The sequence below is a fragment of the Caretta caretta genome, chromosome 12 (genome assembly GCF_965140235.1).
Source record: "Caretta caretta isolate rCarCar2 chromosome 12, rCarCar1.hap1, whole genome shotgun sequence".
Taxonomy (NCBI): Eukaryota; Metazoa; Chordata; order Testudines; family Cheloniidae; genus Caretta; species Caretta caretta.
Genome location: NC_134217.1, coordinates 26,088,136 through 26,109,952, shown reverse-complemented (window position 1 = coordinate 26,109,952; position 21,817 = coordinate 26,088,136). Strand labels below are relative to the sequence as shown.

The 21,817-nt window shown below is 39.5% G+C and overlaps 1 protein-coding gene across 1 annotated transcript; it reads left to right on the top strand.

Moving 5' to 3' along the window:
- Nucleotides 1-2,818: 2,818 nt before the first annotated feature.
- On the top strand, nt 2,819-15,916 carry CA7 (carbonic anhydrase 7). Its single transcript, XM_048816960.2, has 7 exons — nt 2,819-2,892; nt 4,851-5,048; nt 8,384-8,502; nt 9,215-9,310; nt 9,581-9,643; nt 10,929-11,084; nt 13,455-15,916. Exons 1-7 carry the CDS (start codon nt 2,853-2,855, stop codon nt 13,575-13,577), a joined length of 795 nt encoding a protein of 264 aa, XP_048672917.1. The 5' UTR covers nt 2,819-2,852; the 3' UTR covers nt 13,578-15,916.
- Nucleotides 15,917-21,817: the final 5,901 nt, after the last annotated feature.

The following is a 21,817-nucleotide window of genomic DNA, read 5'->3' as shown; positions in this document are numbered from 1 at the left end:
AGCACCACAGTCTCAGATGGGCTGAGAAAGTGCAACTGCTCTTTCAGCTCAAAACTGGAGACACACATCTCAGAAGTTGAACATTTACTACCTGATTTTCCTCACTTAAACCAGTGTAACTTCACTGACATCAATGGAATTATTCCTGATTTATATGTTTATAAAATAAATGAGATCAGAATCTATCTCCTGCCCTCATCTTAACATTTTAAAAAAGTGTTTCAGGAACAGAATCAATGGAAATCCAGGGCAAATGGAACCATCAGAATTATACAATAATCTACTTGACATATTCTAATATGGAAATTAGACACACACCCTTCCCCCCATTTAGAAGGGAATTTCTTGACATCAGAATAGACACTGCCCCTAAAAGAGACAAATCTGATTGGCTTTTGGGGATGTTTTACATCATGTATTCTCTGCATTAGACACTCTCACTAGCACTGTGTTGGAACATTTATTCACAATGTCTCTATCGCTTTCTCTCAACTACTGTCAGTCCTGCATTTTCACTCTCCTTGAATCCTAACTATCCAAACTTAAATTCTGTTCAAAATGTAAGCGCTTATCTCCTCTCCCACATCTGAAAGGAACATGTTTCCTCACTTCTCAGAAATTTTCCTGTGCCCTCCTCTTAGTGCCAAATTTTTATCCACATGTAAACACATACACAGGAGATGAAAGCTTGATAGTTTTGAATGGAGGAAATATACACTAATCGTTACATATAATGTCAAATGGATTTCAGTGGCATTGTGCTGTATGTAAGAGGAGAATTTTCAAGTTTTCTATATAATTGTTTCTGTTCCACCTCTTTGACTTCAGTTTTTACAATTTTACGGCCTATTCCCTATAGCCCTTGAATGCAAGACTCCTTCCCTTTCCCAGCTACTCCAGAGTGAGTAGATGATCCTTTTCCTGTTTTTGCCCCAATCACGTAGAACAGATTTCCTGCCTATTTGCAGCTAAATGATTCTTTGATTCTCTTCAAATCCCATCTCCCAAATGTCATCTGGTCTCCCAGGTCTGCTGAGTGATCTAAATACAAATACTGAGCCAGTTCAGCTAAAATCAGCATAAAAACTAATTTGATTAAACCAGTGCAAAAGTCATGTGTAGACACAATTGCATCAGACTATAGCTGGTTTAAAGTGGATTAGGTTGCATCAGTCAATCATAAATGTTTCATATCAGGCTCGTTATTTAAACTGAGAGGTTCAGAAAAAGGAAACAAAATCATATGAAATAACTTCACGAATGTGAGTACTGCATACCAATAATTTCAATGCCTGCCTGTGTCCCGCTACACCATAAAAGGGTCAGAGGCAGCCAGATGGCATATCCAATCTGTTGCTGCAAAAGTTCACAAACCCTGAGGAATCTTGATTTTTCTTTATTTCTTCTTGTCTCTTTCCTTTTCTTGGTTCCATAGTAAAAGCGTTCATATCATCATGTGCTATTGCTGTAATTAAAGCCACGGATGCATTTGTATAATGCAGTCTTGACAAAATGGCACCCTCAAATCTAGCAAAAACTATGGATTTGGAAGCATGATCAGTCTGAGTGCCTACATGCATCCCCAAAATATGCTTTTTACCAATAATTGCTCTGAGTTAGTGTGAGCCACCAAGACAAATTCAGAGCAGATATAATTTGGTGCAGATCCATTGATCTTAATTGGTAACTACAGTATATGTTGCTATTGGTCAAAAATGTATCCAGCTAAAGATAAATTAATGTTTTATTTACATGTCTCTATTGGTACAGTCTCTTTGGCATAGTAGAGACATCTGAGCTGATACCTTTAAGCCATGCCACAACCAGATTGTTGCAACCAGACCCTACATTTCTTTGTCATAGCATGATGAAGAGTGGTCCCTCTTGTCACAAAGATTCCTCAGGGTTTGTGAACTTTTGAAGCAACAGATTGGATATGCCATCTGGCTCTGACCCTTTTACACAGGCAGACATTGAACTAGACCAGGTTATGGAGACTTGGCAAACTGGTACTTTTCTTTCAAGTCTGCCATCTTGTGTTCCAGAAACTAAGCTATGATGTTGGCTTTTTTTTTACAAAATGTAAGTCTCCTTACAAAGACGACCTGATTACAAAGAAAAGGTACAAATTGTGAATTGAGGATAAACCGATATTGTAGTGTCTGCCTGAGTCTGTAGACAGCATGAGTCAATAGCTCTGAGAAGGGAAAAATCCTTTAATTCATCTCATGTGTGTGTTGATTCTGAAGCTTAATGATAATTTTAATGTAAATATTATTAACTATTTCACTGTTGAACAAAATATTTAAAAAAGAAAAAAGATGACAATCAGATGGTGTCACTCCATGCAGAGCACCCAAGAAAAAAGAAGGAAAATGCTATTAAGAAGATCTGCACAGTTTATTATGAGTGATGTCTAACCTTGACAGATTAAGTGGGGAGGGCTCAGTTTATGGATGGAGCTTGAGAGAATACTACTACTTTGTCCCAGATTTGACCCTGGATATAGGACACATGCCACTAGCCACCTGAGAGTGTATTGTCTTCTGGCCAACTGAATGCATCTATGATATTGGGAATGGGACACTGAGAATTCTAGTGGTTCCCTTTGTACCAGTGCAGAGTAGGCACTGGAAATGGGGTGAGCAGCAGCAGCAGAAATCAGAGTGGAATCTGTGTAGGTGGGACCATCAGGAACCAAGATCCTTCCCTCTTCCTGCAGGAATTGCTTTAGCTGCTCTGTGTCTTTAAGAGGCAGACACTATCCTGCAAATGAGTCATTATAAAGGCAGGTAAGCTGCAGCAATTGGATCAAAGAGCTGAGAGCAAAGCAGAGCACAGCAGCCTGCATAATGACCGGACACCACTGCTGGGGATATGGACAGGATGATGGTATGTTACATCCATCCTTTCCTAACCTAATCACTCTCTCTTTCTCTCTCTCCCACTCATCAGCTCCTCAATATCCTTGTCTAATCTTTGCAGAGATGCCTGCATTTCATCATCTGCAGGCATCAATTGTGCAGCAGGCAGTTAACTAATTTATCAATATTAAACAAAACTCAAAGAAGGGCTCCTGGAGATGACAAACTTCACCTGCTGTTGTCCTGTCATAATCAGCAGCACTGCCATAATCTGTATGTAAGAAACCTGCATCTTTCTTAAATGGGGATGGAGGACATTGAGAGTCTTCCCTGCAGATATTTTAGCCATCTCCTCCCCAAATGATGATAGTAAACTGTGGTTTTATTTCTCCCTCTAAAACAATCATTTGAATGAAGGAGGTTTAGTGGAGTGGTATGGACAGTCTGATCCCACTAAAATGACTAAAATGTGATATTCATGCTATACAGGTTCCTTGAATTCCAAGAAATTATATAGATCAGTATTTAAACATTGGAGGCATTTTTTATTACACAAGCGATACTGTTCTTTCTGGTGTTTAACAGCCCCTTTAATTTAGAGTTATTCTCTTTCTGCACCTCCCGCTCCTCAAAAAAGTATGTGTAAAGAAAACTTATGTGGAGACTTATGCAGACTCCTGAAAATGTTTACACTATCTATATCATTTGAAGAGAATGGATGGATGAATGACTGATGTTACTGCAGTAAAACAAGTTTATACATGATTGAATGAAAGCTAGAACACCGAGTGAAAGATGCATAGCTCCAGCAGATATTATTTGTAAGTGTGTGTGCAATTGTATGTATCTATTTTATTGATAACAAGCTGATGAGGAAGCTCAGTTATACTGAATAGGCTTCAATAGAATTTCAATACCAGATCTCTTTTAAAAACAGCCCCCAGATTGAGAAAAGGAAAATATATAGTTTATAAGCTAGTGCTTCAATGCCTCCCAAAGACCGACATAGTATGTTACATTAATTTTCTTTTTTTAACTGACATAGGTTGGGGCAAGTGCGGTAGTTTATACCTGTGACTGATTAACATTTTTTCCATTCTTCAACAAAAATGAGAATGCTACAATTAAAGTGCTTTGGGTTATTTTTAATGTATTAAAAAGTCAACATGATAACTTTCCCAAAACAGGGACTAGAAGAATTACATTGCTGTGTGTTGTAATAAAATACACAAGTGAAACAAAAGTAAAAGGTATCAATAAATCATTGTTTGATGTAGATATGATCTTGTTATCTTAAACAGCAGGAGAGCACTCCATCTCCTAGAGCAGAAAGCTGTGTGATTATACTGGTATTTAATCCCACTCCTTTGGGGTCAGGAAGTCCAAAGGTGTTGATAATCATCCTCTACTGCTCACTTGCGGTAGAGAAATAGTATAGTGGGCATTATGGAATAACGATGCCTATCTCTCAAAGATTTACTGCAGTCATAAAATGGGTTTAAAAATAAGCATATAGTAGCTGAGACATTCTGAGTCATCAGCATCTAATTTGAATCTCAAGCATTTACCACTGTCCTACCCAGTAAAGCTAAAATACACAGTGTATGTGTTTACAATATCAACACAGAGAGAGAGATTCCTCAACCAAGTCTATTCTGGAATAATCTATTTGTAATTGCATTTAATTTCTACAAGAAGCTGGGGGTAAGCAGAAAGGTCTGGGTGTGCCTGTGGCTGTATTATGTTCCCATCATTATGCTATTCATAAAAGAGCTAAATCGCCCACCAGGATGCAGGCTGCACTGCTAGGATCTGTAAACACACACAAGACAATGCACAGTTTTTCAGATAACTCCTATGATGACAAACTTATGTGATTTCCAATGAACATGGCATTCAATCCGAAGCTCGTAAAAACCTCTAATGATTCTTTTCTATCTGTGGCAAAAGTGAAGTAACAGTGTCTTCCTTTCCTTTGTTTCAAAGGGCCTTCTGAGTGGTACAAATCATATCCCATTGCCCATGGGCATCGTCAGTCACCTGTTGATATAGTCTCCACGCAAGCAGTTTATGATCCTAGTCTGAAGCCTCTTATTATCTCATATGAATCGTGTACATCTCTTGATATCTCCAACAATGGCCACTCAGTCACGGTGGACTTTGAAGATGCTGATGACAAGACAGGTGAGCCTGATACTGACTTAGAATTAAGATCTCGTAGCTTATATTTCTTCACCTTCTTAGCTAGAGAGATGATAAAATACATTATTTGAAGTATAATTAAAGGCTTTAGTGTACAATTTTGCAGCTATTTAAATCTTCTGATATGAGATTAGTGGCATTACTTGGCTGAGGTATGTGATTAGAGCCACTTTTGTTTTACCATTTTCTTGGGCCTGCCTTTTTTTTTTTTTTAATATCACAATCTGGCAGAGGCTTAAAAAGTGGAGAGACTGGGCGCTCAGTCTCTGTGCGAAGTGTCACTTAGCAGAGCCACATCGCTACATGGGAAGGAAGAACTCAATCTGGGGACAGGAAACTCTGCATTTCTATTTGTGGTGGTTCCTCTGAATTGTCCTGAGACTGAAAGGTTGTCACTTCTGCCAAATACAGACCACGTGGATATCCGGTGCTCTAGACCTATCAGCACAGAAACATGGTCCCTCTGCATTGATTCCTCTTTCCCATGGCAGAATGGCTTCTTCAGAAATGATATGGACTCTCTGGCTAGTTCTGCTGAGGAGTCAGACTGTGCATGTTACACAAGCTGCAGCTACCTTTATCCTTCATCTTCAGCTCTAGATAGCATGAGTTTTGGTGCTGTTAAACACTCGATCAGGATGGCCAAACTTACAAACACTTTGAGTTGCATACGACAATCTCCAGAAGTTTGAGAGCCGGGGCACACCTGCCGGGGCTCAGGGCTTCAGCCCCGTGGGAGGCGCCTGACAGTGCTTGGGGCTTCAGCTCCGCTCCTGCTAAAGCCCCGAGACCCTCCTTCCCGCTGGGCAGAAGCCCCTACCCCACCACCCTGCTGTAAGGTAGAGGTCCCGAGCTTCCCCCACAGTCCAGTAGGTGGAGAATGCGGGGGAGGACCTGAGAGACTCCATGAGCTACACTTTAACTGTAAAAGAGCCACACGTGGCTCACAAGCCAGTTTGGCCACCCTTGCATTAGATTGTTCTCCTTTTACCTCTATCGAAAATTTTGCTCTGATTCACTTACACACTGATTCTGAAGCACAGAATATCAGAAATCTATTAGTAACCGGTAAGTAGAGAGGAGCTTTTATATAAATGGTCTCTGATGGGCTAGTTTGTTTTATTTTAACTTATGTCAGCAACTAATGGTCATTCATCCAGTTTGGTGCTTTTGTGATGCCAGTTTAATTTGATATTCAAACCAAATGTTATGGTTGCTGAGAAATGAATGTTCTGCAATGGCCTGAGGTACTCTCTATTGCCTTTGAAGTAATCCCATAAGGTTGTCAGAGCATTATCAGGTGTGGGCTTAAGCTACAGCTACTGGGTCTTTTAAAAGAAAAAACCGCAAGGACAAGCACACAGCTCAGTGAATGATCAATTTGCAAGTGTAATTTCTGTGTTATAAGTAAAGACAATGGATCTGAGCTTGCCTAAAATTAGCTTCTTTAAAGATTCTTTTAAGCATGTTGCCTTAGAAAGTGACTTTGTAAAATGTATCTGGAAAAACGATCTTCATGGACAATTTTAATTTAGTTATAAATAATAGAAATCTGTCCATTTAATAGTGAAATTCACCCAGGTTCAGAGGGTTTGCACTACAGGGTCCTGCATTGCTCCTCAAGGGGAGAGCACCACCGCAGCATCCATGAAAGGGACTCTCTGCCCCTGGTGCATCTACTAGGCTGGCATGAAGGGGGCTATAGGAGGAGAGCAAACCTGGAGAGAAGCTACTAGAGCTGCACTTAGATAGATCCAGTGACTTGTACAGAGGGTATGGAGGAGCTTAGTTCACTGATCCAGACTTGATGGGGGGATGCATTTCATCTACCCTATAAGCCCCCATTTAGGCCCCAATTTAGCAAAACATAAGAATGTGCTTAACTTTAAAGGGATGCACTTTAGTACAGTTAACTTCAGTGGAATGTAAGCATGTGCTTATGTGCTTTGGTGTATAAAAGCTAGTTTCCTACACAAAGTGTGGTGGGGTTGTGGACTTCACAAGTTAATGTTCCATGTGACGAGCAGTGAAATAATTCCATAACATGAAAAATTTGGAAGCAAATAAAATGATAAGGACTGTGTTGTTAAAAAATACTTTACAGACCCTGTGCGTGCATACTTTATGATACTTTTTTAATTTATAATTTAAATTACCAGTTTTCAGTTCTATTTGACAGAAGATAAACTGCTTGGTGTCCTGTCTCTTTAAAGCACAAGGAAATTACTAGAACTCTGCTGAAATGTTATTTTCTTTCTATAAATGTAGACCACATTGCCTAGATATTAATGGGCTGCATTTATTAAAAGTATTATTTTAAAATTTAAAATGTTAAAAGTTTGTATTTACCTTGACCAAATTCCATAATCTCTCCATATCTGTCTTCCCCACCTTTGTAAAATGATTTGCGATCCTCTTAGGAAAGGTGCTATGTTAAATACAAGGTATTTCATTAACTTCCTCTACTAGGATCAGGTATTAACAGAAAACAGAATATAGAGAACTTCTGCTGGAGGGAAAAAGATAATCCTAAAGAGGAAATACATAGCAAAATGATCTATGGCTGTGTAAAACTGCGCCTTCTAACTCAACAGATCCACTCCCTGTCTTCCGCAAAGTCCCAAGTACCTTTACAATTCCAAAAAATTATTTAAAAACACATCAAAAACTGTTTCTAATTCCAATTGTTTTTTTAAATACTAAACCAGTTCAGCTTTCTGAATTTCAGTAGGAAGCACCCATAGCTTGCTTGCTTGGTGGATAGCTACTCATTCCTCTTACCTCAAATTTACAATTCCAAAGGCTAAATAGGAATATGGTAAATTTGTGTAAAAGTAATTGTCTGTAAAAATGTGTTTCTCTGTCTAGTATAAATCTTTCTGCTATCTCTGATATCAGCCAGGAAGAAAAACTCTTTACCCTCACCCATCTTCGCCTAAACTTGGATAGCGGGAGCTGATCTGAGATATTTACTTACACAGATGACATTGTGAGTTTCTAACAGATTTGGTGGCACTGAATCATGGGTCAGATACATCCCTAATGTAACTTCATTGACTTCGATCAGGAATAAATTTGCTCTGTGTTATTAATTCTAAGAATTTGAAAGCCAAGATAAAGCACTTTCTTTGTATTTTATTAATTGTGGCTTTGGCTTCTCCTCTGTATACTGTATATCAAAAATATCTTTTTTCTCTCCTCCTGCTCTTGAGAGATGCTGTTTCTCCACTATTGATCCAACTAGTTTCTGCAATCAAGCAGTAAAAAAACCCAAATACTTACTCTTTTACATTCTCTTTATGCACTTCCATTTACAGTGATCAGTGGGGGTCCCCTTGAAGGTCCCTATAGGCTAAAGCAGTTTCATTTTCATTGGGGAATGAAGCACAGCCAGGGATCAGAGCATACAGTTGACAGCAAATCTTTTCCTTCTGAGGTAAGAACTTTTTCAGAACCACTTTACTACAACCAGGATGCAAACCTGAAACAAAATTTGGAACAGTTTGCACCCAGATCTGAATTTTGCAGCTTGGCCCATCCATCCATTTAACTAAGCAATATACTGCTATCTATATTCATTAATTGAAATGCTGTCTACATGCAGTTTCTAGTTGGCCATTTCTCTCTATCCACAATGGGGTCCAGAAGCAACAGCTCCGCACCACACACTTTAAATTAGTAACCAGTATCTCTTGCTTATATTTGCCTATGCTCTAGCTGTCTATTACTGTGTTCATACAGTATGTAGCATGAGGGGGCCCCGTTCTTGGTTGGCCCTTTGGCACTACCCTAATAAACATGATTTTGGGGGTGGGGCCATAGCTCTGACAGCCAATAGTAGTTTGCAGATAAGGAAGAAGGGACGTAGTTTTAGCTGACCCTGGGAATGTTTTTTTTTTGCGGGGAGGGGGGGAGATTCATTGTCTAATCCACTCAAAGGACTGCTGTTTTGGAACTTGGTAAATTCCTAGTTGAGTTGGTTTTTCTCAGAATTTCTGGAAAATCTGCCCTTCAAGCAAAGCTTTATTATGTGATAAATTGACTGATAAAGCAACTGATGTTATTGCTTACTAAGCGTAATACAGCCTGTGTGAGGGCCTTTCTCATTTAGCTTGTTCATATGTCTGTTTTATGATTCCCCTTCACAGCTCCACTTGGTTCATTGGAATGCCAGGAAATATGCAACATTTGGAGAAGCAGCAGCAGCTCCAGATGGCTTGGCGGTAGTTGGTATTTTCTTGGAGGTAAGAGTCATGAAAATAATGGTGTTTGTTTTATGTGTAGAGAAGCATCAAACTGTCAACTGTTTAAGAACTAAAGACACACAGTTGAGAAGAACTGTTTGGGGAAAATAAATGACTTTACTGGAAGCAGTGACTCAAGGCAGGTTGCAATTAAACCTGCTTCAGTGGGAACATTCCTAAGACAGAAAATGGCCTGTTATATATTCAAAGCATAATTATTAACTATATCATATCTATATTCTCATGCACCTGTATCCATTACACTTTTAGACTGGAGAAGAACATGTCAATATGAACAGACTAACTGATACCTTGTACATGGTAAAATTTAAAGTAAGTTTTTTGTTTGCTCTTGTATCTTTTTTTCTTCCCCTCACTTGGATGACTTTTAAACAGTTTTAACTAGTGCATGAGCTTGAGTGAAATAACAACAAATTAAAGCAGCAAATTCCATCCCCTCCCCGTGAAATTCACCCATAATTAGTACGTAACATAATACAAGGGCAGGTAAATGTGATAGTTTAAACACACTTCATTCTAATGTATTGTCTCTCACCACTCATGGTTGCCTTGTATGCTAGAATTGTATGCTCTAATTCACAAAACTTCAATATAATTCCCTTATGCTAACAGGAGTTCAGAATGAATGAACATGTTGTTCGTGCCTCCGTGTTTTTTGAGTAGAGACTATTGAATTCTGATGTTGTGGATATGTGGTTGGCCATAACTCGATATGGGCATGACAATGACTTGCTTCCCTGCTTTGAAAAGGAAGTGTTGCCCCTTCAGGCATTTCTTGTAATTCCTTTTAAAAATGGCAGGACTGCCCTTCAGGAAGAGATGCCCTTGTCCTCACTCCTGCTGGGTTCTGGGGTGAGCAGAATTTTTGCAGACATGTTGGCATTTTTTGGTTGCTTGGCTGTGGAGTTTGAGTGAGCAGGTGCCCCCTCCTCCTGATCTGCTCAGTAAAAATGCATGGATCCAGGAGTCCTGTTCTAGACCACTGTAACCCTGAAGGTAGTCAGGTAACCTCTCCTGGCACTGCACTCAGAGCCCAGCTCAGCACCCCTCTGCCATATGCCTACCTGAGTTGGAAATTACACCTGCAGCTTCAGGATAGACCTAATCTTTGTTCTAGATTTGCGTGTTAGATTGTAGAGGCAATCTTTGCCTGGATTGCCTGGTTGCTCCAGACACAAAGCAGAGTTGTAAGGCACAAAAAGTGGCAAGTAATTAGCACAGGAATTCCACAATTCCATAGAAGCCAATGCTGGTGATGAAGTGTGCACAGTTAGCAGCTCGTGCTGGGCACTATACAGAGAAGAGATTTTCTGCCTAATTTCCCCATGGAGGAAGGGGCACTAATTGCAAGTGGAGCTTTTGTTTTACTAGCTCAGTGCTAACACAGGCAGCAGGGACATACACTCCCTAAGCCAGCATTTGGGTACTAGATAAGTGCTATTCTCATGATGTTGTTGTGCTTAGATGGAGCCAAATTATCATCCCATTATTCTTGCAATTTTAAGCTATCAGCTGGTGTTTTGTTTCTCAATAAATATCTATCTCCTTAAACACATTTAAAAAAAAAAAAGAAATATAACGTATCTGTTCCTTCCAGGGGACAAAAGCTCAGTTCAGAACCTTCAACCCAAAATGCCTCCTGCCCTCAAGTCTAAATTACTGGACATATCCTGGTTCTCTAACAACACCTCCTCTATATGAGAGTGTAACGTGGATAGTGCTGAAAGAGCCTGTCAGGATTTCTGAGAAACAGGTAAATTTGCAGTCAGCTTGTCCCCAAGTTTTGATACTCTTGACTTCATTTTTGTAGGGTTCAAAATGGGATCTGTAGACAGTGATTGTTTTCTTTGTACAGTGAGACTGATTTAAGAAATGGCAAATAGCCAGAGATGTCTACTCTTGAAGTACTGAATTACAGATTTTGTGGATAAAGTAGAAAGCCAACATTTTGTTTGTTATGCCTCCACAAAGATATAATGGACCAAATTCTGCCCTCATTTACACCCATGCAGCCATGTCTTAGTTGAATGCAAGGACCTGCCTGGAATTTCTTTGCTGTTTGTCAAATTAACATTCTCTTATCTATTTCACTCTTCCTGCATTTGCCAGGAATTAAAAAATGACTTAAAAACTTAAGTTCAGATTTTCAAAGGTATTTAGGTACCTAAATATGCAGATGGGTGTCTAGTGGGCTTTTCAAATGTACCTAGGTGCCCAACTCCTGTTGATTTCAATGGGAATTAGGCACCAAGGCACTTTTGAAAATCCTATTAGATACCTATCTGCATCATTAGATACCTTTACAAATCTGGCCCATAGGCCAAATTCTGTTTTAACAAATACTGGTGTAACTCAGCATGATTTAGTCTTTAATATTTGTCTGAACAAATGTAAAAGAAATGTTCATATAACCCCTTCCCAAATAGTAACTGATATCACGAGAAGTAGATGCCACATGAGACTGCAGAGGAGATTTGAGATTGAACCTATCTGTAGACATTTTAAAGCACAGACTTATAAGATGGGATTTATTTTTTTCTGAATTTACCAGTGATGATATTTGCATACTTGGTACTATAGAGTGAATAATAAATCATTATGTATAATATAATATCTCACTCCAAGCCCAGATTTGCCACTCATTCCAAACAATCTTGTTTAATATTGTTGTTTAAATGATCTTTGGCATAGCAAGAAAAATATTTGGTATTCGCTTTTTTATGTATTTTCAAAATTGCTGTACAAGCATCACTCATTTTATAGATAGGGAAACTGAGACAGAGAGATAAAGTGACTTGCCCAAGATTACATAGGATGTCTGTGGCAGAGCCAGAAATAAAATGCAGATCTCCTGACATTCCACTCCTTTGTGTTAGCCACAAGAGCAGGCTTCCTCCCAATCCAACCATCTTGCAAGAGAGAAGTCACATCTGCACATTCATTGTGTTTCCAAACATTTTATATTTTAGGTCTCTAATTCTTTTCTTCCTAACTTTAACACCTCCATCAGAATGTAAATCTCCTGTTGATTTTATTGACTAGATTATTTTTGTTCTTTTGTGTGAATTTCTAGTGCATGTGAAAAGTGCCTGATTGTCAGCCCTGGAGACTGAGATTCTTTATCTACAAAACAGGTATAGCACAGGCATCAGCAGTGCAAGTTTCCCTCACTGGCCCGCCATGTGCTTCACCTTGGAGGGTGAGAGGACTGTTTAGTCCCCTCTTGACCCACTTAAACTTTGGCCTCTCTCCTGAGAGTGTCTCTAAAGGGTTGCCAATTGGTCTTTATTGTGGTGGTGGTTTTGTAGATACCACAAGCCTACCCCTTGCCAAACAACATAACCCATTATTAATTTGATAACCTCTACCCCCAGGTCACTTAGCACTACTGTTTTCCAGATTTCTTCCTCCCATTGTATATCTGTGCTTCAGAGAAGTTTTGATAAATATATTAGTTTGCAGATTTCCAAGCTGAATCTTCTTTCGATGTTTTCTAATATTTCTAGATCCCTGTTTATTATTTTTTCCATCTGCACCGCACTACAAACTGAGAATGTTTTCCAGGATCTTCTGCATTCCTGAACCATCCACTCACAGTACAGGGTATGATCTGGCCCAAAGAAAGGGAAACTTTAGGCTATCACAAGAATTTCCTGGCAGTGAGACATATTACATTTGAAATATTCTCCCCGATAGGAAGTGATAGAAACACAGTCTCCTGGTGCATTTAAAACTAGACTGAGCAAAACACCATAGGAAATAGTCTGATAATGGTGGGGGTATTGTCTAGATGACCGAACAGGTCTCTTTCATCTCTAACTGGAACTGAAGCTTCAGAAGTGGGTACTTGCACCTTTCATATTAAAGATTCCAAATATAGAAAACAGTGAACATATTGAAGTGAGCCAATCATGCATTTCAAACAAATTACTTTTGGAGGTATCTAATATTCAGAAACCATTGGGGGCTTTCATCTGCCATTAATAGTCTTTTTAGGCTCTTAGCTTGAAAATGTACTATTATCATATTGAAAAGTATTGAATGTCTTCGTCTTACCTTTTTTCAACTACATTAACACCAATTGCCTTTGCAAGTAGTAAAGTTATTTCATATGAATTTACAGCTGGAGAAATTCCGAACTCTTCTCTTCACCAGCGAGGGAGATGAAAGGATCCAGATGGTGAATAATTTTCGCCCCCCTCAACCTCTTAAGGGAAGAAAAATTCGTGCTTCCTTCAAGGCCTAAAGAAGAAAATTAATAATAAGCTTCAAACTTCCAAGTGCTTCCATGTCCAAGTTCCACTGATCTTCAGATGATTATCTCATTGAGAAAGCAAAACAGACATTTCCACGAACACTCTGTGTTGTGGTACAGCAAAAAAGTCAATACCTCTTGGTTTTATGCTTTGAATAGGCCAGATCCCTTCTTTTAAAATAATTATAATGGGATCTTGTTCTCTAAAAGAGAGAACATTTTTAAAAATCAGGAATAATTTAGTAATCCAGGGTGTACTCCTGTAGAATAGTGTGGTGATATTCCAAATTATGAATGATAATTTTAAGTTTTGATCTTAATATTTTAGAATGGGAAATTGCTTATGCAATGATCTAATAATAGCGATGGGCACAACTTCTAATGATTAGAGCTATTGTTCATAATCTAATAAAGAGTGGGATAATATTAATGAGCTCTGACATTGGAAGATCAAAGGCTTAGATCTTCCTTCAGACTTCCTGTGGATTCCATTCAGTTTGACCAGCTCCTCTGGTTTAGAAGATACTTTGACTATATTCTAATTAATTGCAGTTGCCTTCTTACATGCAACCAGAGCCTGAAGCAGTAGCACATACTAAAAAAATGTGATTTCTTCCATTCACCTCAAATGGGGTTGACTTTGAAGCCTAATTCAGACAATTTTAGTGTTAACATTTTTAAAATAATAATAATTATTAAAAATAACTCGCATAGCGTTATAAATGCACTCAGTGCTTCACAAATAACCCATCTTCCCTGCACATTATTGTACATTGTACAAACATTCACCCAAAGCCAGTAGGCCATGCATAATTATCGGGCCTTAATGTTTAATTCAGTTGAAAGGATGTTCCCTAGGAATAAGACTACATTCAGATGACTAAGACAGCTGTTACTGTCCTTAAAATAACCAGAGTAAATGCAGTGTTTACTAGTGCTTAATGTTATTCCACTTGGGTGGGATTGTGAGAGTTTGCTAGCAAACTTAACCCAGAAGCAGTGAGGGCAGTTGACTTCTGAATAAGCTAGGGCCGATTGTGATACTCCCACTCACGAAGAGTACTACGTTACCCCTCAAGCAGACCCACTGAAGTCAGTGTATCACAATATATCCAATGTAAATATTTTAACTCTTCTTTGTGTTCCCAATGACTAAAATAGGAATAAGGACAAATCCCAGAAAAAACAAACACCCCTGCCACTGCAGAATTAGTACACAGCTTTGGAATACCCCATGGACACCCACTTAAAAGTCGTACAGCTGCCTTGTGTCGTGAGTTTGTTTGATCTTACCAAACTAAGCAGGGTTAGCCCTGTCAGTATTGGGATGGGAGGATTTCTAAAGAACATCTACCTATCTGCTGCATGAAATGGTGCTGGGGATCCAGTAGGTGGTGCTGTTCTGTAGGAGTGCCAAATTGTGAAATAATGGACAAGGTACCATGCTGCTGGATGTTGTGTCTTTTAGTAAGTTAGGTGTAAAACTGACGTGGGTACACTTGTAATGATTGTTGTTATGGCATGGATGTTAACCCTTCAAATTCTACCTCAAGTCAGTGCATTCCTATGCAGCCTGGTTTCCTTCATTTCTTGCCCTAAACTTTATGATGTTGCTGTGCATAGTTAAGCAGATGCTGTGTTCCTCTTTAGGGGGCCTGATATAGTTATAACTTAACTTAACTGACTTCACTAGCATTATTCCTGACTTACACTGGTGTAGCTGATGTGTGAATCATTCCCTAGGTTTCAGGGGTAAGTTGAGCCCTCCTTGTAGTTGTGAGGCTTCAACTCTGGGTGCCTTCACCTGTTCAGAGGAAACGTGCCCCCCAGCTAGGCAAAGTATTAATATTATCAGAATTTCTGCCACTTTGGTGGCAAAATTCTCCACAGACTTCTTTTGTACCAGCTAATGAACCTGACATTGATGTTAGTTGTAACTGACATCACTACATTCCAATTAGTTATCGGAAATCCTGAGACAATACTGGGAGTGAGGAGTGCAGGGTTCTAGACATGGTGCTTCCTGTGCAGCTTGTGAATTAAACTAAAACTCTCCATCCCTCATTTTTCTTATCTGTGAAATGGGGATAGTAATACTTACCTACCTCACAGGGGTGTTGTGAGGGTTAATTCAGCAATGTTTAGAAAGTGCTTTGAGATCCTTGGCTGGAAGGTGCTACCAAAATGGAAAATCATTATGAAGTGCAATGGATTGACCATTATGAATGTGATCTGTACAGCCTGTAGTGCAGGCTGCTATTGCTGAAGGCAGGAATTCTTTAACAAATCAAATATATTTTTTTAATAAATGTGTGTGGGGTCTTGCTCAAGGTCTCTTTTGAACAAGTCTAATTCTTGTATTGCATTAGAAGAACACTCCCCTGCACCCTGCTATAACTCACTTTTTCTAGGGCTTTCCCCCACCACCATAACTGAGAAATGCTGTGCGTTCTTTTTCTTCAGAACTATTTTGTATAAGTCTGTACCAGATTTGCCTGGGATCAAGGGAGGCTCTAAAATACTTAATGATTCAAGTTTTCCTCAGTCTCAAAGGGACCCTGAAATGTGCATAGTGAACAGCACAAATACAGATATGATTTAACTCCTCTCAGACATTTGATTTAAAAAAATCAGTTTACTTGGGCAGGCCGCTTCTCTGAAACCTGTAATCTAAGAAGCATTTCTAACATATGCCATATTTATTCCACAAAAGCATCTACCCGTCTTCTGTGGCTCAGTGGGTCCACTCTTGTTAAATGAAGTAATCTAAATTAAAGCCACCATCTTTCTGTATCTGATGTATTCAGCTCTAGTCTTGGCTAGATCTTTTCTTGCCTTGCGCCAGAGATGAACAGGAATGTCATGAGTGCTATATGTGTCTGTTTAAAAAGAATGAGATATGTTCATGGAGGTTAAGACTATCAATGGCTGGCTCTAGGCAACCCTATACCTCAGACTGTCGGAATTGTCCTGTTTTGTCTACTCCCTCCTGAAGATCTGCTGCTAGCCACTGTTGGAGACAGGATACTGGGCTTCATTGGTCTGAACCAGTATGGCAGCTCTTATTTTCTTATTTAGCTAAAATCTACCAAACAAACCCTCATTTTAAAATATAAGATGTGCATTTAAAAATAAAACATAGATTTGATAGTCCTGAGGTTAATAAAAATATTATCCTGGTCACATCTTAGGCAATAATGAAAATATTGTATTGACCACAAATAGCTTATTGCTAAAATAAAAATACCATCATGGAACATCACTTCTTTCCAATTATCAGCAATAAAGCCATTTACATGCCAGGTTACCATTTAAGATTTTCCACATATTCTCTCATTCTGCACATTTATATGATTGAAGAATTTAAGGGATCCTTTACTCCCTTTATGAATGGAGACTCTCGAGGAAGGCAATATAGTCTAATTAAACCAAGGTTGCCTGTGTTCTGTTTCTGATTCTGCCACAGGCATTCTGTGACCCAGAGCATGTCACTTAATCTATCTCTGCCTCCGTTTACTCATCTGTGAGACAGGGATAATATTTACTTCCTGAGGTTGTTGTGAGACTCGGGGCTCATCTACATGAACATTTATTTCACGGAAAGCTGGAGTGTAAATTTACCCCATGCTAGCCTACTGTGCACTAAGTGTCCATGTGGACCTGCTGCCATGCACTAAAAGTTCCATGGTGTGCTGTAATCTTTTCCCATTTCAAAGGGGGAGAGGGGGTAGATCAAAGTTCACTAGGCAGTAGGGTCCACATGGACACTTAGTGTGCAGCCAACTAATACATAGTAGATTTACAACCCAGCTTGCCAACAACTAAGTGTCCATATAGACAAGTCCTTAATATTGTTTGTAAAGAGTTTTAGGGGCCCAATCCCACAAGTTGCTCAGTGCTTCTGAGAGGTGCTTAGTACCCTCAACTATCTTTCTGTAGAGTGTCTGCACTATTCCAGATTAAGTGTGGGGTTAATTGGGAACAGTTAATCAGGAATAACCCCCTGTGTAAACAAGCCCATATTTAGGAGTTGTTTTGCTTTGAGATTAGAAATCGTGAACCATTCTTACTGTGATTAAATGTATCCTGTTGATAGGAAAGTTACCCTATGAATTTCCTATTTTCTTTTGATGGAGTCAAAATGCATAAGCATTGGAATTTCTAGTAGAAAAGCGTAAGTGTACAATATAGGTTATAGTTATAAGCTGTACACACCCTAACCCTAACCCTTTGTAATTATTTTGTATTTGTAAAGAGGCGAATGTGACATTATCCAGGGGACAATCTGGACCTTGATCAGCTGTGTCCTCTTAATTCTCTGGCCTGGGGTGCCTTTTACACTGTTTTGCTGTCAGAACATCCACTCCTGGCCTGCTCATACAGCATTCAGCAGGCAAATTTACTCCCAGCAAAATACATGAGCTCTCTGACCAGTCACTCATGAATTACATACAGGGCAACATCTGAAAATTCTTAATCCCCTCCACCACCAGAAATGTGCATCTTGTACTGCTCAGTACCCTTCTGAACAGTAGAGGCTCGTAAGAAGTCCATCATTTCATCAAAGGAAAATGATAATGCACCAGTGTTATTATCTCAAATGGAGTTTCCTATACACTCTAATCCAAACACACTGGTTAAGATAAAATAACTATAGAAAGATCGATTTTAAGTGATTACAAGTGATGATGCATAAAAGTCAGGATTAGTTACAAAAGAAATAAAAGAGTAAAATGCAAGCTAATACCTAACTTAACAAACTAAATGAACTTAAAAGCAAAAGATTTTGTCTCACAATACACTGCAATAAATTTCACAGGCTGAGTCTTCTTTCAGCCTGGGACCCTTTCCCCTAGTTCTGTTCTTTGAGAGTTGTCAATGTCATCAGCAGAGATGACAGAGGAGGGAGGTAAATTGAAGGCCACTGTCTCTCATTCTTATACCACCATGCTCTCTTTGAGGATAACCCCCAGCTGGGGTGCAGGCGACAAATAGTCTCTTGTGAGGTCTGACCAGTCTCTGTCATGGAATGTAAATTTCTTATTTACACCTTCTTGTTACTGGAGAATGGCTGCTTAAGCAGGTGATAGCCTTTTAACACCTGGATGGGATGTCCGTGTGTCTTTGTCTCTGAAAAATTGGTTTGGGCCTGCTTTTCTTAATCTTGGAGCATGTTATAACAATGCTTTACAGCAGAATCTTATAACTTCACTTACAATATTGATACACTTATTTTACCAGGACAATAATGTTCAGCACATGATGAGTTTTCAAATGATACCTCACAAGGCATATTTTGTAAAAGTGGTGAACAGAATAGTATTGACCATCATAATGAGTCTTTCACCTACAGAGCTTTAAGACAATTTCAAAATTTTATAAGAAATGTTACTTTTCACAATAGAGTGACAATTAAACATAAATTGTGTAAACCATAAGCACAGAGTAATTGGAAAATACATTCTAAGAAATCTTACCATTAACAGTAACTGCATTTTTCCATTTTAAAAATCATTATTAGAGAAGCATTTTTGTAGTACCCATTGTAATATAAGAGCAGAATTTTGTTTACATTGTTCGCTACTCAAACTCATAACAGGTGCAGTTGAAATGTCATGAACCTACAGCAACCATTAGCTACTGGCATCAATTGAAGAGTGAATGTTATAATGCTGATACCTTGATAGAAGGAGGTGGAATATTGAAAAAGGAATGGAACCATTCATATTAGAAGTTGAAAACATCTCTAATATGCAATCCACCTCCCGCCCCAAAAATGTAGCATATAGCTAAAGAACATATCAGAAATTAAACTCATTACTAACAAACCACAAAGCAGCAATCTAACCAGTTCTTCAGAAGATGTAACATGGAGAGCCTGATTGAGTAGATGGATTCTATTTTCACTTAGCACAGTTCTGCTAATGACTGTGCCCTTGGAAATAAGAGCACACATTCATTCAGACTGTCTAATCTTAACTGTTCCTAACATAGATGCTGATCCTCTAACCTTCAAAATGATCAAGCTGAATGGTTGATATGGTTTTGAAAAGCATATCCTAACATTCAGGTCTGGCATCTCAGAGTTGAGCCTATATTACCCCATGTGCTAAGATCAGTAGAGGGGAGCAAAACCCATGCTCTCCCTTGCCACATGATCCCACAGAAGCCCCTCCATCTCAAGTCCATGTTTCTGGAGCTCCATGGTTGAGTGAATATACTTGAGTACAGAGGGGGGAGAATGATGGTCATTCTCTGTGATATTATCTCCTCCCCAAATCTCTGGGTATTTTCCTGTGGAAAATAATACAGATCCTGCCAATGAAACATTCCATAAAGTCCTACTATGTGCATTACTTTGCATATTGGATTGTATAGATCAACAGCTAATTGGACAACTAAGTGATCATTTGTGCAATTATGACAACTGTACAAATTGTATGCCCTTTACTGCACATGCACAGGAAAAAAATCTGGGCCCCAGTGTCCAAATCAGGCATCTGGTTGGTTTCACAATTGTCTTTGTCAGCGCTATATACATTGGAAATCAGTGACTTGCTGGTATTCAGTGCCAGCCTGATGGAAGCTGAAGTATGGCATGAATTTAGGGCTTGTCAACACACAATTTTTGCACCAATTTAGTTAAATTGGTGCAAACCCTTAGTGTGGACACACTTATATTTATTTAAAAGTGCTAATGGGTTACAGCAATTTAACTATATTGGTCCAAAACTGGGTGTACACCAGGCTTCAGCCAGGAAATGTGGTATAATCGAGGGATTAAAATAACCAAGGACTGTTTTAGATAGCATATTCTGTTTGTAGAAATCCTAATGTGATACACAGTCTCAGTGACTAAGCTAAATAGTAAACAAACAAATTCCTGCATATCTATTTATCTATTGGTTTTATACTGCAGTGGTTTTCAACTTATGCTCCGTGGACCCTGGGGGTCTGCAGCCTATGTCTAAAGGGGTCTGTAAAAAGTTGTTGTTACCATAGTACAGTGGTTTTCAACCTGAGGTCCACCTCCATTTGAAAGTTTTGGGGGGGTCTGCAAATGAAAAAAGATTGAAAACCACTGCTATACTGAATCAAAGTGATATTTTTTCAGTTCAAGTACTTTTTTTTTTGATTCAGTGCTTTAAGAAAAACAGAAATATAACTAATGTATAATGCTACATTCCAGTAAAGAACATCTTCCAAATGGTTAAGGACTTGCAGAAATAAACGTGAATATATTTTGTAAAAGGCTAACACAGCCTCCTGCAAGCCCTGATATTGCTAAATATGAAGATAACATTTGTTCCCAAAGGAAACTGCAGCAAAAATATTTCCACCTCAATCCAAGCCAATCAACGTCACCCCCATGACACTCCAGAAACAATTCTGTCTTTGCTTTTCTCTGTTCTTTCCCCTGATGGGTGCTTTCATCTCAGTGCCCAGCTGCTCAATCACATTGTCACAATGAGCCAAATGCTGATCCCACTGAATTCAAGGGAGCTTTACCAATGGGATTAGGATTTAGCTTTAGAATGGAACTGTAACACACATGTAACCCTTCTGCCCGTCAGAGTTGGCAGCAACAAGGGCTGGGTTCAATATCTAGGGGATCCATTCCAATAACACAATGCAAACCGGCTCGAGCCCCCACCCAGTGACCTGGGACAAATATATACCACCCCCGCTGGGCGCCTCCAAGAGGCAATACTTCCCCTCTCGCAAGCACATAGTCTGAGTGTAGCAAAAGCCTTTTAATAACAGAGAGAAACAATGTGGCATTATGTTTGGGAAACACCACCAACAGGATTCATAACAGAACCCATGAGCAAAAACCCACCCCAAGCAAATTGGGGCATGCCCTTTTCCCTTTGGTTCTTGAGTCCAGCAACCCCAAATCACCCAAAGTCCCAAAAGTCCAATGCCCCAAAAGTCTCTGTCCCTGGTCAGGGCAGCCCCAGAGTTCGAAAGTTTATCTGCGGAGCTTTACCTCCCAACCTGGGTGGAAATGGGACGGGGGTAAGAGGCACCTTACATGATCTGAAGCTGACCGCCCCACGAACTCCTTCGCTCAGATGCGCTCCGCTCCGCCAGCCGCCCTACGAACTCCTTCGCTCAGCTGCGCTCCGCTCCGCCAGCTGCCCCACGAACTCCTTCGCTCAGCTCCACGGCCCACAAGCAGCTCCTGCCATCCACAAACTGCTCCACCAGCCGGTCCGCAAGGCACTCCA